General features: G+C 42.4%; 1 protein-coding gene across 4 annotated transcripts in view; it reads left to right on the forward strand.

Annotated features, from left to right (window-relative positions):
• LOC147182462 (sodium-dependent neutral amino acid transporter B(0)AT2-like) overlaps positions 1-18,166 on the forward strand; it is a 28,345-nt gene that overhangs the window by 5,835 nt on the left and 4,344 nt on the right. The window contains exons 6-15 of one of the 4 annotated variants that reach the window (XM_086090336.1): positions 5,085-5,147; positions 8,637-8,852; positions 10,218-10,375; positions 10,784-10,910; positions 10,984-11,159; positions 11,563-11,673; positions 11,749-11,990; positions 12,905-13,085; positions 17,534-17,735; positions 17,815-17,974. In XM_086090336.1, coding sequence (XP_085946462.1) covers positions 5,085-5,147; positions 8,637-8,852; positions 10,218-10,375; positions 10,784-10,910; positions 10,984-11,159; positions 11,563-11,673; positions 11,749-11,990; positions 12,905-13,085; positions 17,534-17,735; positions 17,815-17,974 — 1,636 coding nt within the window. Of the gene's footprint in view, positions 1-5,084; positions 5,148-7,265; positions 7,294-8,636; positions 8,853-10,217; positions 10,376-10,474; positions 10,911-10,983; positions 11,160-11,562; positions 11,674-11,748; positions 11,991-12,904; positions 13,086-17,533; positions 17,736-17,814; positions 17,975-18,166 lie in introns of those variants that run through there. The other 3 variants (XM_086090344.1, XM_086090483.1, XM_086090396.1) reach the window with 3 other exon arrangements.

An 18,166-nucleotide genomic window follows, 5' to 3' on the forward strand; every position in this document is an offset into this window, starting at 1 on the left:
TCAAAAATCCTCAAACGTTGTCCCACATTCGCCTACTTGAAATGTGGTCTGCTTTACTCTGAACTGCCTTTTATTTTTAGCCTGACATTAAAATAAGTCATCACTTAATACTACTATCTACTACTATAATTTTAATATCAGCCGATGTTACTGACATTGATGAATAATAATCTTCAGACCAATTAAGTGAGAATGGATCCTTTACCCCGTAGCGTCGCTGATGAGCTCTCACTGTTATACAAATGTACTGATTCATATACATTGACAACTGTTTTAGACATTATTGCCGATTATTAATGCCGCTCAGAATAACAATGTAACATTTTACAAGTAGTTGCCTTTGGCATATGTCACTGGTGTCACTCAATAGTTCATTGAAAATCAGCATTCCTTGCATTGCAGTCGGCCCGTGCACACGCGAGACATAAAAATAGGACACGACAGCCTGAAGGTGAGCATTGTGATGTCGCCACTTGTAAACATGACAAGCATCCAAACTGGTGACTCAGATATTTAAAGTGGTACACGTGTGTTAGTTGATTTCTGTGGCGTAAGGATATTGCAAGCATGCATGAAAAATTGCTAATTTAATGACATGTTCACTAGTCTGTAATAACTTCTGTAAAAAACAACAACAACTAATGTATATAACTATTTATGAATGCTATTTAAATAGTTGCTAGCTATGAGTAACTTAATTTGTGATGGGAAATAAGAAAAACATTTGAGCACTATCGATTCACGTATAGTACGACGGCGTATTAGGGCTACGTGTAAATATATAATTTTTTTTAGAAGGCGGGGGCAATATTCAGAGAAAAAAAACTTGCAAATTTGCCACTTTATAAACTCGCACATTTACAAGTTTTTTTCTTGCAAATTTGCGAGAATTTTTTATTTTTTTTAACGAGAAATACACGTAGCGTACTACTCGTACTTTCGGTCAGATTTCCAAATAAGGAGGTAGTAATTGCTTTAGCATAGATTAACCATATCATGTTAAGCATTCGCTCTTTGAACCGTTGTGTACGGCCACTGGCCAGTGACTGTCACGCCGCAGTAAGCGGGCCTCCAGGTCACTTGCCCTTCCTCCTGCCATGCTCAGTTCCAGTTCTTGATTTCTTCCACCTGTCTCCAATTACCCACCTAATAAATAGACGGCATCAGCCACCTCCCAGTGCTGAAGTGTCACACGCCGTGCATGGAAAAGCCACTGCACCTGCCCCTGCCCCTGCCCCTGCCCCTGCCCCTGCCCCTGCCCCTGCCCCTGCCCCTGTGCATTATTTTTGTGCCTTTTTCCCTCCTGAGTAGAGTCCCTTTAGTTGTCTTTTTTTTAGTTTTGTAAATGAACTGCTGCCATTGAGGCCAACCTACTCCCTGTGCCTGGGTCCTCCCTTGCTCGTTGTGTCAGCACACTTCAGCCAGAATGGACCCAGCAGGGACGCTGGAAACCACGGGCGCGCCTGTCACGTCAGTAGGAGTTCCAGCACGTCATGACCACCCAAATGGGCGAGATTTCTGGACAAGTACAAGAACTGGTGAGTCATCTGCGTGGCTCCACTGTACCCGCCGCACAACCGGAACTTCCGGCTGGACCCTCTGCTCTTCTTCGCTTGCCGGACTGGGCTTGAGGCTGGCTTTCCCGGAACGCTACTCCGGAGAGCCTGGACAATGTCAGGCCTTCTTGACCGACTGCGACATCCACTTTGAACATTCCCCACAGGTCTTCCCCACAGAACGTTCCCGCGTGGCCTTCATGGTTTCTCATCTGACCGGACCAGCTAGGGCATGGGCCACCACGGAATGGGCAAGGAACTCTCTGACCTGCCAGACCGCCTCCAACTTTCGCACAGCCCTTCGCCAGGTCTTTGATCCCGTCAATACAGATCGAGAGAAGGCTCAAGAGCTGAGCAATCTTTGGCAAGGCAGGGAGTCTGTCAGCGACTATGCCATCCGAGGAAGCGACGACGAACCCATGCAACTAGGCCGAGCCCAACTGACACCGGAGGAACGACAACACCGCCGCCGGGAAGGCCCGTGCTATTACTGCGGTGAATCCGGTCATCTGCTGGTGAGGTGCAGGTTTCCCCGAACAAGCCAAAGATCAAAAACTCACGTCTGTCACGATCACTCACCATGCCGTCACCACAGACCTGCCAGCCCTCATCGACTCAGGGGCCGACGAAAATCTCATGGACTGGGGACTGGTGAAACAGTTACAAGCTGCAACTGAGCCGCTGAACACGCCAATCCAAGCCAGGGCACTCATAGGCAGGGTATTATTTGACATTTCCCATATCACAGAGCCTCTCGAAGTGCACATAGGACAACACACAAAATTCCTTCGATTCCATGTTTTTCGATCCCCGTCTCACACCCTGGTTCTAGGACATCCTTGGTTGTGTTTACACAACCCACACATAGACTGGCGCTCTGGGCACATCAGGACTTGGGGAGAGGACTGCATGTATCATGGACTGAACCAGCCGGCGGCACGTGCTCCTCGGCTGCAGTGAACCATGTGTCTCTCGCTTCCACCACAGCTGAAGAGGATCCGGACCTGAACACAGTCCCCTCCTGCTATCATCACCTTCGTAACGTCTTCATCAAAACCAAGGCTTTGGCTCTTCCTCCACATCGACTCTATGACTGCTCCATCGACCTGATCCCGGGGTCTACCATTCCCAAGGGTAGATTGTACTCAGTCTCGGGCCTGAACGACTACATTGAGGCATCCTTGAAAACCGGACTCAAACGGCCGTCCTCGTCTCCAGCGGGGACTGGATTCTTCTTTGTAGGCAAGAAGGACGGCTCCCTACGACCATGCGTCGACTACAGCCCACTGAATGCTATCACGACCCCCTGCCCCTGATGTCATCCGTATTCGACCAACTGCAACAAGCCAAAGTCTTCGCAAAGCTGGACCTCCGGAATGCCTACCATTTCGTCCGGATTAAAGAGGGAGACGAGTGGAAAACCGGGTTCAACACTCCCCGGGGCCACTACGAGTATCTAGTCATACCTTTTGGGCTCACCAACACTCCCGCAGTTTTCCAGGCCATGATAAAAGACGTACTAAAGGATTTCATTGATTAATTTGTGTATGTATACCTGGATGACATTTTGATATACTCCCCAGACCTGGCGACCCACCGGCAGCACGTGACCCAAGTCCTTCAACGGTTACTAGACCACAAGCTGTATGTGAAGGCCGAGAAGAGTCTCTTCCACGTAAACACTATCTCCTTCTTGGGTTTCGTAGTATCACCAGGAAGGGTTGAGATGGAGTCTGGAAAGATCAGCGCGGTAAGGGATTGGCTCACGCCAGAATCACGAAAGAAAGTCCAGCGCTTCCTGGGTTTTGCCAATTTTTACCGTCGCTTTATCCGGAACTTCAGCTCCATCGCTGCCCCATTGCATGCCTTGACCTCTCCGATTTTGCTGGACCTCTGAGACTAATACCCTTTTCAATGCTCTCAAGCAACGGTTCACTGAGGCCCCGATACTCAAGGTTCCGGACCCCAAGCGGCAGTTTGTGGTGGAGGTGGATGCCTCCAACGTTGGAATTGGGGCCGTCCTATCCCAACGCTGCCAGGAGGATGGCAAGGTACATCCCTGCGCATTTCTGTCCAGGCGGCTCTCCAAGGCCAAGCGCAACTACTGCGTCGGCGACCGTGAACTCCTGGCGGTAAAAGTAGCACTCGAGGAGTGGAGACATTGGCTCGAGGGGGCAGAACAACCCTTCGTGATTTGGACCGATAACCGAAACTTGGAGTATCTACGCAAGGCCAAACGACTCAACCCCCGACGAATCCTCACATGATTAGACTATAGCTGCGCTACGTGTATTTCTTGTAAGTTTCTGAGTTTTTTCCTCGCAAATCTACCACTATATAAAGTGGCAAATTTGACACTTTATAAAGTGGCAGATTTGATGTTAGGAAATGCTTGATTATTTTAAGTTACTTTCTCAATTAAACCAAATCTACTAATTACTAATAGGTTTTTTTGGAATGAAATAGCTACTACAAAAAAAAAAGCAAAAAAAAGGCAGACAAGTGGTCGATTTAAGACTTGCTGTACTGTATTGTGACACAGCGCCCTCTGCTGTTGATTCTTTTTTTAGTCTGGCAACTCTGTTCCCTGAATTTTCATCAAAATTTTCAGGTATCTGTTATGTACTGTACTTAACTTGGGTATTTATTTTCCTGGCGACTTTTTAATTTTACTTCCTATATTTAAAACAAATACCTGTACTCTACTTTTTATACTTAAAAAGCTTGAACACTTAACAGTACAAGTCAACTTTATTTACTGTGGCCTATATAGCGCTTTTAAATGGCTATAGATCTCACAAAGGGTTTTACAAAACACAAACTATAATGCAATCATAACAAACCTATTCAGAGAAGCAAGATATTCTCCAACAGTGGCCCTATGTGTATTTTGTTTTTACTGTTATTAGTTGATTCAGTATTTATTTATTTATTTGGTCAGTTCACAACAGTATCAAAGCAGTGGATGTATGTTTTGAAGAAGCCTGATTTCTAGCTTTTTCTTCAAAGTACAAGCAATCAAAACTATTTTCTGTGGTGTTTTTTTTATTTTATTGTGCATATTATCAAGGCGGACGTGGACAATTAAAAAAACAACACTTTTTTTTACCTACTTTTAAATAGTTAAATGTTCTAACTTCTACTTTCTTTCTTTCTTTCTCTCTTTTTTTTTTTTTTTAACGCGAGTGTTCTCTCATATAAGTACAGCGTATTTATTTTGCCACCGTACACTTGCACAACAATGAAGCTGCGTGTATTTTAGTGTAGTCCAGCCCCGCCCCTCCAGCCTGCCCATTGGCTGTAATAAAAGTAACCTCTCACTTGGTCTTATATTTGGGTTGCTCCAAACGCGTGAGTGACCGCGTGGTGCTTCTCAGGCTCTAAACACACATCTCAACTTCTCAAGTTAAAGGAAAGAAAGAAAAAAAAGTTATTTTAAGCATCCTTTCGTAGAGAATCACACTTTTTGAGGAGGAGAAGTATTGAAGAGGAAAGTTAAAAAAATATATATATATATTTTTTTTTAAGTCAGCAAGACCAGGATCGTTTGGAACTTGAGAGCAGCGGCGTTGGAAGGAGCTGCCAATCATGGTAATTAAATTTCTCTCATACACTCTTCAAAACGTATCTTTGCTGTTGTCTCTTGCACAGATTTTAAACTTGCTTGACCCACCGACCAAAAATGCTTTGCTATCCGTCCAATTTGTGGGAATCGAGCGTGTATGCTCTTCTGCTCCTGTTCAATAGTTCGGATACGTGCGCCGTCGAGATCAGTTCTCAAACTTTTGATACTAAGTACCATCTCAAGCAATAGGCAACTTAGCTCTCTATGAGCCATCATAATGACTTATGTAGGAACATATAGTGCTTTATCAAAAATTAGGCAGAGAGTTGTTTTTTAAATTATTATTATTATTATTATTATCGTAAGCCGACGTAACATTACGCACAGATTGAACAACACTGCACTTAAATATATATGGGCAAAGAAAAAAGTACTCAAGTTGTAATGATTCATTTAAAATGGAAATGAGTTAATCTAAAAATATATATATATATGACTGAATTTTATTAAACAACAAACTGACAACCCAATCCTTGCTTTAAATCTCGGTGATAATGCCAGCAGTTCTCTACTGTGCTGTTGGGGATCAGATCATCGTCTAAACATTGTCGTTAATTTATGACAAATAATGTACAGTATCTTGTTCATCTGTGATATAAAGAAACAAGCAGAAGATTTAAATGCTCATAGACTAGAAGGTACAACTTACCTGTGCATCCACCTGTTGCCATTCACACAAAAGAACATCTTTGTGTTCAACTAATCAGGGCAAGGCAATTTAATTTTGTTTATTTTATTTTTTTCCACTGCAGTGGTGTCAAACTGCACTGCATTATATTAAGTGGTGTTAATAAGGTGCTAATATTTTGCCACTCTCTTCTATCTAAATAAAGTAACCAGTTATTCAATGTGTAAATGTCACTTAAATCACATAAAGTAATGATCTTGGACATGCTCCACTCATAACCTTGTTCACTTATAGTACAATCAAGTGGAATTGTGATCTTGTTAAAATGCTTAAAAAAAGTATCTTTCAAATATTGACAGTTGTCCAAATCCTTACAAGCCCTTAGCGTGTTTGTTTCTTTGGTAGATGGCGGTCTCCAATTGCCCATGTCACAGGGTCAGCTGACTACGTCATCGGCAATGGGAGATCTCACGGTTTACCTGTATGAACGCACTTTGTGTGCGCCAGTCTCATCTCTCGGAACCCAATAAGTTAATTTCTGCTTTCTCAGTGCCAAGCACTGAGTGCCCCTCAATCGCCCGGATTTTAAAGAGAATGAGGGGAGCTGCTTCGATTCGCTGGCAGTCAGCTTTGTTCCATCCCACAATGGCGCAAAATGACCTATTCTGTCTGTGCTGCAATTTATAAATCCATTTCATTCCTCTTTTGCTGTGACTCAACATTTAACTAATCGTTATCACATTAGATGGTTTAGTGATAGACTTTCCCCAAAAAAGTGTTGTGCTTCTGTTTCATACATGTGTTAATGAAATTGCATTAAAATGCACAAAATAGTGAAATTAATCTTGCCTTGCCCCCGGAGCTCAGCACCCCTAAACTTCAGATCCTAAAAACGCCCCTGGCTGCAACAATGTTTATAGTTAGAGCAGGACATCGTGACATAACACATTTGCCCTCCCTTTTGTCCATTGGTGCCCTTGACATTCGAAGCATTAACACGAGTAAATAAAAGCACACATAGGTGTGACAAAATATGGTGACAATGTTTTCACTCCCAGCTGCAAGGACTCGCTGAACAGTCCGAATAGTTATAAATGACGCGTGGTAGCGTTGCCCACGTGTCTCTGCAAAGCACCTTTATATCATTTTGACATTTTTTCATGATTTATTATTATTAGTAGTAGTAGTAGTATTTGCATTATTATATAGTTATTTTCATATTTTTATTTTCACTTTGTATTGTTTTGACCATTTATTTTAACAATAGTCAGGTTTCCATCCAAATGTTTAGAATTTTGTATGCGAATTTTGTGAAAATGCGCAAAACGGACATGCCCATTTCCATCCGCTCTTCTTTTGCGAATATGCGCCGCGAGATGACGTTTTAGTGACGGAACTTTGGGACAATGGGAAGTTCCAGGTGGGAATGTTAGTTTTGAAGGACTGAACGGAAGTAGTTTTTCTTGTTGGCTACCCTCCCGCATGTAAGTGAAGTGTGCCGTTACATTGAGAGCCGATGTTAATAAAGCCATCTAAAATTGCATTCATGTTTTTGTCTTTAATTAATTATAAAAAGAATCGTGTTTCTTCGTCTCCCCAAACATATCTTACTTGATCATCCGCCATATATCCGGTTTCGTAGTCGCTTATTCGCAAAACCTATTTCCATCGCCAAAATGCGCATTTTCCTTTTTTCGATACGCTTCACACCCACCCCCCACCCCCGCGTAATATTATTATGTATTTATTTTTTTCGAATTTTGGGCCTTTTCACCCCCGAATTTCTGGAGTTTCCATTAAGTTTATTTTTCACAATTCTTGAAAATTCGAATAAAAATAGGTGGATGGAAACCCACCTAAAGATTGCCACGGGAAAAGCAAAATGTCATAATGTCTAAAAGTTTAAAGGTTGGTGAAATAAAGTGTCTATTTCTTAACCACGTGCCCGCCATTCACACCTCAGCACCACCCACAGCCTCAACCAATGTAATCCTACATTCCCCCACCCACCATCCATTTTAAGAGCTGACTACTCTGCACATGTGTGTCATTCCCCAAATAGCCTGTACCTACCATAATCTATGTTTGAATGAATACGCATTTCAATAACTCTTTCTAGCCAAATGTGCTCAATGTAAGCGGCCAGGTCATGTCACTCGGCATGTCATGTGAGGCAACAGCTTCTGTCAGTCACTACCTGCTCAAATAATGTGGTGTTTATTTATTTTGGATGGCATAGTCACACTTCCTCTTCCCGTATTCCAGTCAAATAACATCCCACATGTTCTCGATCTGCTGCGGAGCAGATATTTGAGATGGGTTTCCAACCGGACTCCCGGTTGCCCCCCCCCCCTCCCACCCCATCGACCAACCTTCCCCCAGTGCTTGTTTGTGTACTAAATGGAGTGTGGCTTGAGTTGCAGCACACGTCTTCATGTGTTTTTTTTTTTCTTCACATGGCAGGTGATAGGTGGGAGGCGAGAGCACCACACACGTGATGCTGTGATAACCAAACAAGCCGTCTGCTCTATCCCCTTCCCCTTAAATGTGGAAAACAGCTGCCAGACTGTTAAACAAATACACTTCAACTTGTTATGCTGTTAGAGTAAACCACCATTTATCGCAGGTATATGTTCTAAGTACTTCCGCAGTAGGTGAAACCTCCGATGGGGTATCGAGAGACAGTATAAAAATGTGATTTTAGCAACCTACCAACTTTCAAAACATTCAAACTAATTAAAACGGATGTGCCGAGTGAATTGGTGAATGATCATAACCAGTTTATCATTTGATGTGTATTTAATTGCTGTTGTTTATTCCAAGACAGAGAAACCTTCGCTGAATGGCGACGAGGACGGCGCATGGTTGACTGAGAGTCGGTCTCCGTCTCAGATCGCCCTCGGTTCCCACGCCAACGAAACCAACGATGGAAACCGGCCAGCCTGGGATTCCAAGATCCAGTATGTGCTGGCCCAAGTGGGCTTCAGTGTCGGCTTGGGGAACGTGTGGAGGTTCCCATACCTTTGCCACCAAAATGGAGGAGGTGATTATCCATCAGAAGATTAGCATTTTAGCTTGGGATTACTAACATGATTGTTTAGTTGTTGTTTTTTAACTGTAGGTCGCCACATAATACTGAATAATCATATCAACTAAAAGGTGTGAGGACTTGTTTATAAGAATATGGGGCATTTTCCTATAAATTTATCAGTAATGATATAGAAATGTACAAAAAAAAAAGTCTCATTTAGCAATTGTTTCTAATGCTGCTTTGTTTTTATATGAAATAGACATAGATTATTTCAAATTTTAGCTATTCAAAGTAAAGCTATTATTGAGCGAGCAAATTGTGGCGGCTCACTGAAATACACTTTGCATATGTTGCCTACCAAACTGACCGATACGAGTGCATGAACGATCATAACTGCCTATTAACCCCATTATGCTGAATCGTAACTAATGGTGAAGACAATGCGACACGTTCCCACATTTATATGTATCTCAGAAAGAACTTCATTTATTTTGCCTTCTGCTATGTGTGAATGAAAAATGGCTGACTCATCCGGGTACTTTAGCTCACAGATCCCTCTGGTGTATTGCAACAACAGGAGTAACTCAACTGTGGCATTAACAGAAAATATATCAAATGGAAAAAAAATAAAAAATAAAAAAAGTTGAACAATTGTATTAGTATCTTGAGAAAATATTTAAATCATGAAACTGGATAAGGTTATGTTGGCATTAAAAGTTTGAAAAACATGGTATAATAACAAGCAGTTTTAGCTTTTGAATGCTAACGGCTGGCAATAATTCAAGTGCTCACATCGGTGCAATTAATTGATTTTCAAAAGGAAATCTTACAAAAGTCTTACTGTGATTGATCCAAATGTATAAAATGACCATTTTACATATTCATTAATTCTGTACATAAGTATACATGCTTTATTGAAACCTCGGTAATGACTACCAACAGGGGTGGACTGACCGTTGTGAATTTAATTTTCACTAACGGCCGTTCCATTTTTGGCCTCGTGATCCCCCCCACACGCCCTCGCCCCGTCCCCTGTCGATAACTATTAATTGCCGCATGTCGCCGGCCGCCGCGTGCACCCCCTTGCCTTCCTCCCCGGTCGCCAAATAGAATTCGGCACACCCTCCACCCCCATCCCCGTTGAATAATATTTTCCTCGCCTGAATTTTGATCCCTGACTACCAAAGTATGGATAGGGTGTTCCAATAATACAATAGTACAATAATATTACTTGATACAGTTTGCATTTAATCTGCTGTTTGTTTTTCTTGGGTTAAAACGGTTTTCCCACCTTTGCCAATCGTCCGTATTTGATGACAGATATACTGTAGTAGCCCTAAAAGTAATCCGCATATATTTTCTTTTCCTTCCTTGCAGGGGCCTTCATGCTGTTGTATGTTTTCCTTCTGGCGGTGGTTGGCGTTCCCCTCTTCTTCATGGAGTTGGCAGCCGGCCAGAGCATTCGGCAGGGGAGCATCGGCGTGTGGAAGCACATTTCCCCAAAACTGTCCGGCATCGGCTACTCTAGCTGCTTGGTGAGAATTTCGAGGTGTTGTGGATTGAGTCTCGAAAGTATGTTTGGGTTTGAAGAGATTGAGCGCTTTGTCTTATCTCCTGCCTTTTTCCCCCAAAAGCCTCCACGCAAGGCCATATATGCTTTCTCGTAGGCCGTCTGTGTTTAAAACTTGGAGGACGCTGAGGGGCTGTAACACGAGAGGTGTTGTGTAACACTTTCTCCCACTGATTCTGAGCGTGAACACGAATCTCTGCTCGTATGTTTATTTTCCACTACGCCTAATTTGTCCCTTTTGTACACCTAAACTACTCGATCGTCAGTGTTTACCATTTGACTGTGTACAAATATAAATATATAAAGTCTACACGAGTCTGTTTGGACAGTATAAAAAAAAAAAATTGCGCCCACTTTGAACTTTTCTCCTCAGGTTTGTTTTTATGTGGGTCTGTACTACAACGTGATTATTGCATGGAGCCTTTTCTACATGGGCAACTCCTTCCAGTATCCTCTGCCGTGGGAGAACTGTCCCATTGACGTGACCACCAACGACACAGGTAGAGCATACCTGTTCAGACAAGTTACCCATTCTCATATTCATTAAATGCCTTTTGCTGCTCTCATCTCCAGTGAAAGAATGCGCACAAAGTTCAGCAACGTCCTATTTCTGGTTTCGCAAAGCTCTGAACATCTCCAATTCCATCGAGGAATCAGGAGAGTTCAATTCCGTCACGACGGGCTGCTTACTAGCCGCATGGACGATTGTCTCCTTGGCGATGATTAAAGGCATCAAGTCGTCTGCAAAGGTGAACATTATATATACATATATATATATTTGAGTCAAGAAATGGGTCTTTCATCATAATACAACTCATAAATATTGGTCAGATCCTTTACTTGGGTCACAAAATTGGGTCCGAAAGTTGGGTTAAATTGACTCAAAAAGTGTATCGGTGCATTTTTGATCCATATCGGTGTACTTTTGACTTTTGACAGTGTAAGCAGTCCTCTGCTTGTGAACGAAGATAACATCAATAAGAAAGTTTATATGAAAATCAATCACATTTTGGTTGTGTTTAATTGTCATAAAGATACAGAGAAGTATCATTTATGGTTGTTGAATGAAGTAGTTCAACACGAGGCCTTGCTTCCCATATTCCCGCCAAGTGACCTCTTTCTCTCTCCTGCTCTACTTGTTCCAAATTGCAGGTGATGTACTTCTCCTCCGTCTTTCCCTATGTGGTGCTCGTCATTTTCCTCATCAGAGGCTTGATGTTGGATGGAGCAATAGAGGGAATCACGTTCATGTTTTATCCCAGAGTAAGCACCTATTTCTTCATGTGAAAAGATGTGTTAGATCAAACGAGACTGAGTTTCTCACATGTTTGTTCTCAGCTGGAGATTTGGGGGAACATGCAGGTGTGGCGGCAGGCTGCGACTCAAGTGTTTTTTGCTTTGGGACTGGGCTATGGCTCCGTCATCGCGTATTCCTCCTACAATCCGGTCCAAAACAACTGCCACAGGGACGCTCTGCTGGTCTCGGGCATCAACTTCATGACGTCTGTCCTGGCCTCGCTCGTTGTTTTCGTCATCCTGGGTTTCCGGGCCAAAAACATTGCCAAGGGCTGCGTGGCTGAGTATGTACCAAAGTCCAATAAGTTTGATTGCATCATTGTGGGGGGGAATAATAAAATAAAATAAAATAAAATTAATCAAAAGGAAAAGATCAACTCTTGGCTTACAAGCTTAATTCATGATCATGTTCGCTACTCATAACGCTCAAATGATCTTTCCTGATTGAAATGAAAGGAAATGTAATTCTTCAGTTTCAGCCCCATACTGTGCTCATTCTGCTATGTGCCATTGGCCACTATGGGACAGTATACGACACAAACAAAGTTTTGTGTGGCGGTAAACCTCAACTGGGAGTTGCCAAAAAAAAAGAAGAAGTTTGAAGCCTCTTATTTGATCTCACAAACTATTACTTCTTAATAAATCTGAATTGATTTTCAGTGAAAGCGTACATTCACAACTATGATTTATTTTCAATCTTTTGGTGTTTGGTGTCACACTCTTGCAATTGTCTCTCAAATTTTTGCTTGCAAACCAAACCAAAAAATCAAATGTAAGTCAAGTCACTACTTAATTATTATTATTATTATTATTATTATTACTACAAATAAACATGAATGATGATTACAAAAGTTCTGAGTAGATTACAGACCTCAATAGTTCTAAGTCCTCAAAAATAATGATTGCAAGCAAGCAAGCTTTATTTGTACAGTGCTTTTCACAGACACTAATTATTGGACATCAACAAAAGAATGAGTATGTTAAGGTGTTCTATTTCCCAACCAAAGCCCAGAGTTCATTCCAGTAGATAGACTCCTCCCCAAAAGACTTAATCATGTCATTAAATCACTACTGTAGCAGTGATTTTAAAAAAGTGTTAGTTTTGAGGTGTTAACAATCCACTTGTTGTACTGTTTGAATGGATTAGTTACTACATTGCATCTATGTATATTCTTATGTCAGGTCTGTTCATTTGCAGAAACATTGGCCTTCTAAACAGCATGTGGCTCCAAAAACAGGACCAGCATGGTTGGCCCAGGTTCAACATGAGCGAGCCAACATCCGTGTCCGTATCGGACTACAGAGAGTGGTACAGCCACTATGGCGCCACGCTGGGTCTCAACGTCACCGACTGCAATCCAGAGGAGGAGATGAACAAGGTGAGCAACATCTGGTAGGAGCAGGAAAAATATTTTTTATTTTATTTTAAAGACCTTATTTTTGTGAACAACAAATACAGAATATACAGCTTTATCTGGATGGACGCCAACATTGAAATGTTATTCCCGCATGAAGCGCTCTCTTCTTGGCTGAAGTAAATATGGAGTCAGTTCGCTTTGCACAAAAGACATTTTAAAGAGGGAGGATTCTTCACAAAATGATGGTGAAGTGACAAGAATATCAAGGAATCCCAGTTCCCAGAAATCCTGAAGGCTCTGTAAAATTCCCTGTGCAGTGCGGCAAGATGAAAACGGAGGTGTTTTGCGTGACCAAAGTTTCCAGGAAAGACGGAAGCAAGCTGTGTTAGACAAGTGAGCAGGAAAACTAAATAAACAGCGGCCTTTAGATGCAGGGTTGATCATTGATCTAGAAATGTACACTTTCCATAGATGGACTCGCTGGGTAGGCTTGAGGCCAAATATGGAAGCTGATATCCACCACAAAGGAACAAAATGTTTTTTCCAATACAGCATTGAGACTACTATACCAGATCAAATATTACTACAGTACTCGATTGAAACATTGTCTTCCAAATCCCCTTTTCTTTCTTTTTTTCAAAAACAAAAGTTTGCAAATTCTTAGGTTCTTTGAGGGCATTTCTGTCAATCCTGGCAAGATTATTTTTGAGAGCCATTTCCAGTTTAAAGTGACAGTGTGTAGGATTTAGCGCCATCTAGGGGTGAACTAATAATTAATTTAAAACAAAACTGTTGATTTCAATAATATGCCCCCCCAAAAAATCTATCTCATCAATGTACAATTTTCGATCGTAGATCTAGTAATCGCTAATTATATTACAGTACAGAGGTCTCACCTTACAGGAGGCTGTCATGTTTCGCCGCCATCTTTCTGCTATGGATAGCCAAAGGAGAACTTGGCAAACTTAGTCGTCATAGCTGCTGCTTACCTTCCACAGCTTGCGCCTGCAAAAAGTCTATTGCTTTTGGCTACCGCCGCTTGTGTCTATCTGCTTTGCTCTCGCTAGCTTTTACTACCTTCCCCCGCTAACCGCTTTTGTTGGCCGCTCTGGTTAATTCCTGCTTGCTCTCTCATGCCAAACAATAATAGTAGGCCTGCGAATGTGGTCAGCCTGAGGCATGCACTGTAATGCGCATACTTAAAAAATGTTGCATTCTATTAGTTCACCACTAGATGTCACTAAGTAATACACTGTATCTTTAATTTATCACCTTCTGCATGTCGCACTGTAATATAAGGGGCAGCTTTTTATTTTCCTTTCGGCTTTTCCTTTCAGGGGTCGCCACAGCGAATCAGTTACCTCCATCTAACCCTGTCCTCTGCATCCTCTGCTCTCACACCAATGACCTTCATGTCCTCTTTAACAACATCCATAAACCTCCTCTTTGATCTTCCTCTAGAGCATAGGTGTCAAACTCCGGTCCTTGAGGGCCGCAGTCCTGCAGGTTTTGGAGGTTTCCCTCTTCCAACACAAGCTATGCTCGAGACCTCCTGCCTGGCATTTGGAAACTCAGCATCCTTCTGCCAATATACTGACTATCTCTCCTCTGGACATGTCCAAACCATCTCAGTCTGGCCTCTCTGACTTTATCTCCAAAGCTTTTAACATGTGCTGTCCCTCTGATGTACTCATTCCTGATTCTATCCATCCTAGTCACTCCCAAAGAGAACCTCATCATCTTCATCTCTGCCACCTCCATCTCTGCCTCCTGTCTTTTCCTCAGTGTCACTGTCTCCAAACCAAACAACATCGCTGGTCTCACCACAGTTTTATAAACCTTTCCTTTCATTTTAGCTGAAACTCTTTTATCGCACATCACACCTGACACTTTTCTCCACCCGTTCCAGCCTGCTTGCACACGCTTCGTCACTTCTTTTCCACACTCTCCATTGCTCTGGACTGTTGACCCTAAATACTTCAACTTCTCCACCTTGTTGGTCTCTTCTCCCTGTAACCTCACTCTTCCACTCGGGTCCCTCCCATTCACACACAGATACTCCGCCTTGCTACGGCTAACCTTCATTTCCCCCCATTCCAGGGCAAACCTCCACGCCTCTATCTTCTCCTCCACCTGTTCCCTGCTCTCTCTACAGATCACAATGTCATCCGCAAACATCATAGTCCATGGAGATTCTGTTCTAACCTCGTCTGTCATCCTGCCCATTACCATAGCGAACAAGAAGGGGCTCAGATCTGATCCCTGATGTATGTAGTCCCACCTCCACTTTGAACTCCTCCGTCGCACCTCACCACTGTCTTACGGTCCTCATACATGTCCTGCACCATTTGAACATACTTCTCTGCCACTCCAGACTTCCGCATACAAAACCACAGTTCCTCTCTGGGCACCCTTATTATAAACTTTCTCACAAAGACACAATGCAGCTCATTATGACCTTCTCTGTACTTCTCTATCAACATCCTCAAAGCAAATACTGCATCTGTTTTTTATTATTATTATTTTTTTATTTTTGGCATGAAACCATACTGCTGCTCACAAATGTTCACCTCTGCCCTCAGTCCAGCTTCAACTGCTCTTTTCCATAGCTTCATTGTGTGGCTCATTAGCTTTAGTCCTCTGTAGTTGCCACAATTCTGCACGTCTCCCTTGTTGTTAAACCACCAGCACACTTCTCCATTCCTCAGGCATCTTCTCACTATCTAAGATCCTGTTGAACAACCCAGTCAGAAATTCTACTGCTACCTCTCCTAGACACTTCCATACCCCCCACAGGTATATCATCAGGACAGAGTGCCTTTCCGCTCTTTGTCCTCTTCAATGCCCCTCTCACTTCGTCCTTACTAATCTTTGCTACTTCCTGGTCCACAACAGTCACCTCTTCTACGTTTCGTTCTCTCATTTTCCTCATTCATCAACTCTTCAAAGTACTCTTTCCATCTTCCCATCACACTACTGGCAACTGGAAGTGGTCTGCATCATTTCATCAAGGTCCAGCCAAAAGTTCTCCTTCTCCTCCAGCTCACATCCTACCTGTGGCGCATACCCACTAAGAACATTAATCATCACACCTTCGATTCCTAGCTTCAGGCTCATCACTCTATCTGACACTCTTCTCACCTGCGGGACGTTCCTAACAAACTCCTCCTTCACGATAACTCCTACTCCATTTCTCTTCCTATCTACACCATGATAGAATACCTTGAACCCTGCTCCTAAACTTCTAGCTTTGCTCCCTTTCCACCTGGTCTCCTGAGCACACAGTATGTCCACCTTCCTCCTCTGCATCGTGTCAACCAGCTCTCTACCTTTTCCTGTCATCGTTCCATCATTCAAAGTCCCTACTCTCAGTCCTAGACTCTTGGTTTTCCTCTTTTCTTTCTTCCTGCGAACACACCTTCCTCCTCTCCTTCAACCAACAGTAGTCCAGTTTCCACCGGCACCCTGTAGGTCAACAGCACCAGCGGTCGTTTTTAACCCGGGCCTCGACCAATCCGGTATGGAAGTCATATATTTGATTCGCATGTTTGATTTGGCCAAAGTTTTTACGTCGGATGCTTTTCCTGACACAAACGGGAAGACACTGGCTTGTGCCCCCTTGCGGCTACATTTTCTCTCATCGACTAAATTGTGTCAATTACGCACCTTCGTGAAATTTATGCACTCATTCTAATGGTGGCAATTGGGAGTTGTTTTTATTTGACATATTTATTTATTTATGTTGAATTCACAACACAGTTTACATAAAAAGGTTGTAGAGCATTTTAGCTTCATCCTGGAATTTCACCCAAAAGCTGAATATTGCTAACTTTGTTGTGTATATGTCCAATAGGGGTGTGCCAAAAAATCGATTCTCGTTAGAATCGCGTTTCTCATTTAGTATGATTCAGAATCTATTTTAAATGTCCCAAAATCCATTTTATTTCAATTATTTTATACTGTCTTGCCATTGTTTGTGTGTGCCTTTATTGGGAGCACTGTTCATGTTGTACATGATTTGGGCACTTAGGGGCAGTGTGGTTCCGCTCGTTCTGATACACGGTTAAGTTGTAGCCACATAGAAGCAAAAAGTCATGATCAAGTTCTTCCAATAAAAGTTTTTTTTTTTTGCAGTGTAGGATGTTAAGATGCTTCTCTGTATACATTCCTGAATCGTTTTGCATGAATAGTCGTTCTTTTGAGTGATAAAAGTACCACAAGTAGCGCGCTAATTAGCATTAGCGAGTCCGACTGGTGTAGATCATGACAATTCTTTGTAGATCTATAAATTGAAGCAGAAATCATTGTCAATCAAATAATTTTAAATCTAAAATCATTTTGAATCGATAAACGATTCTGAACGAATCGCAGACCCAAAAATCTGAATCGAATCGTGAGACAGTCAAAGATTGCCAGCCCTAAAGTCCAATGTTGTCATGTTTCATCTGTTTGTTTATGTCGGTGTTCAGGGAGTGGAAGGGACAGGACTGGCTTTCATAGCGTTCACTGAGGTGATGGCTCTGTTCCCAGCCAGCCCCTTCTGGTCCGCTCTGTTCTTCCTCATGCTGCTCAACCTGGGCATGAGCACCATGTTTGGGACCATGCAGGGAATCCTCACACCTCTCATGGACAATTTTAAGCTGCTGGAACGCCACCGCACCTTACTCACTGGTACGCCAGTCCAATTGAATGCAAATTTGGCATCTTTTGGTCAGTCCAGGTCTCAGTGTTTCTCTCGTTTGTTTTTCAGTCTGCAGCTGTGCTGTGGGCTTCCTGCTAGGACTTCTGTTCACTCAGCGCTCAGGCAACTACTTTGTGGCCATGTTTGATGATTACTCCGCCACGTTGCCTTTAGTCATTGTTGTCATCTTTGAAACCATCAGCGTCTCCTGGATTTATGGCACTGATCGGTAAGTAATGAATACTTTTTGTTTTTGTCATTATATGCTTATTGTTTTAAAACACTGATAAGAATTCAATATGCATTTTACATAAAAAATGGGGGGACATTTAAAAAAAAAAAAAAGGGGGGGTGAATGAAATATGTTTCAAATTTGTTTTGTTTTTTGTTTTGTTAGAATTATGTTTTTATAGGTTATTAT

Source organism: Leptonotus elevatus, chromosome 1 (assembly GCF_054856555.1).
Source record: "Leptonotus elevatus isolate MCC_2025b chromosome 1, RoL_Lele_1.0, whole genome shotgun sequence".
In the NCBI taxonomy this organism is placed as follows: domain Eukaryota; kingdom Metazoa; phylum Chordata; class Actinopteri; order Syngnathiformes; family Syngnathidae; genus Leptonotus; species Leptonotus elevatus.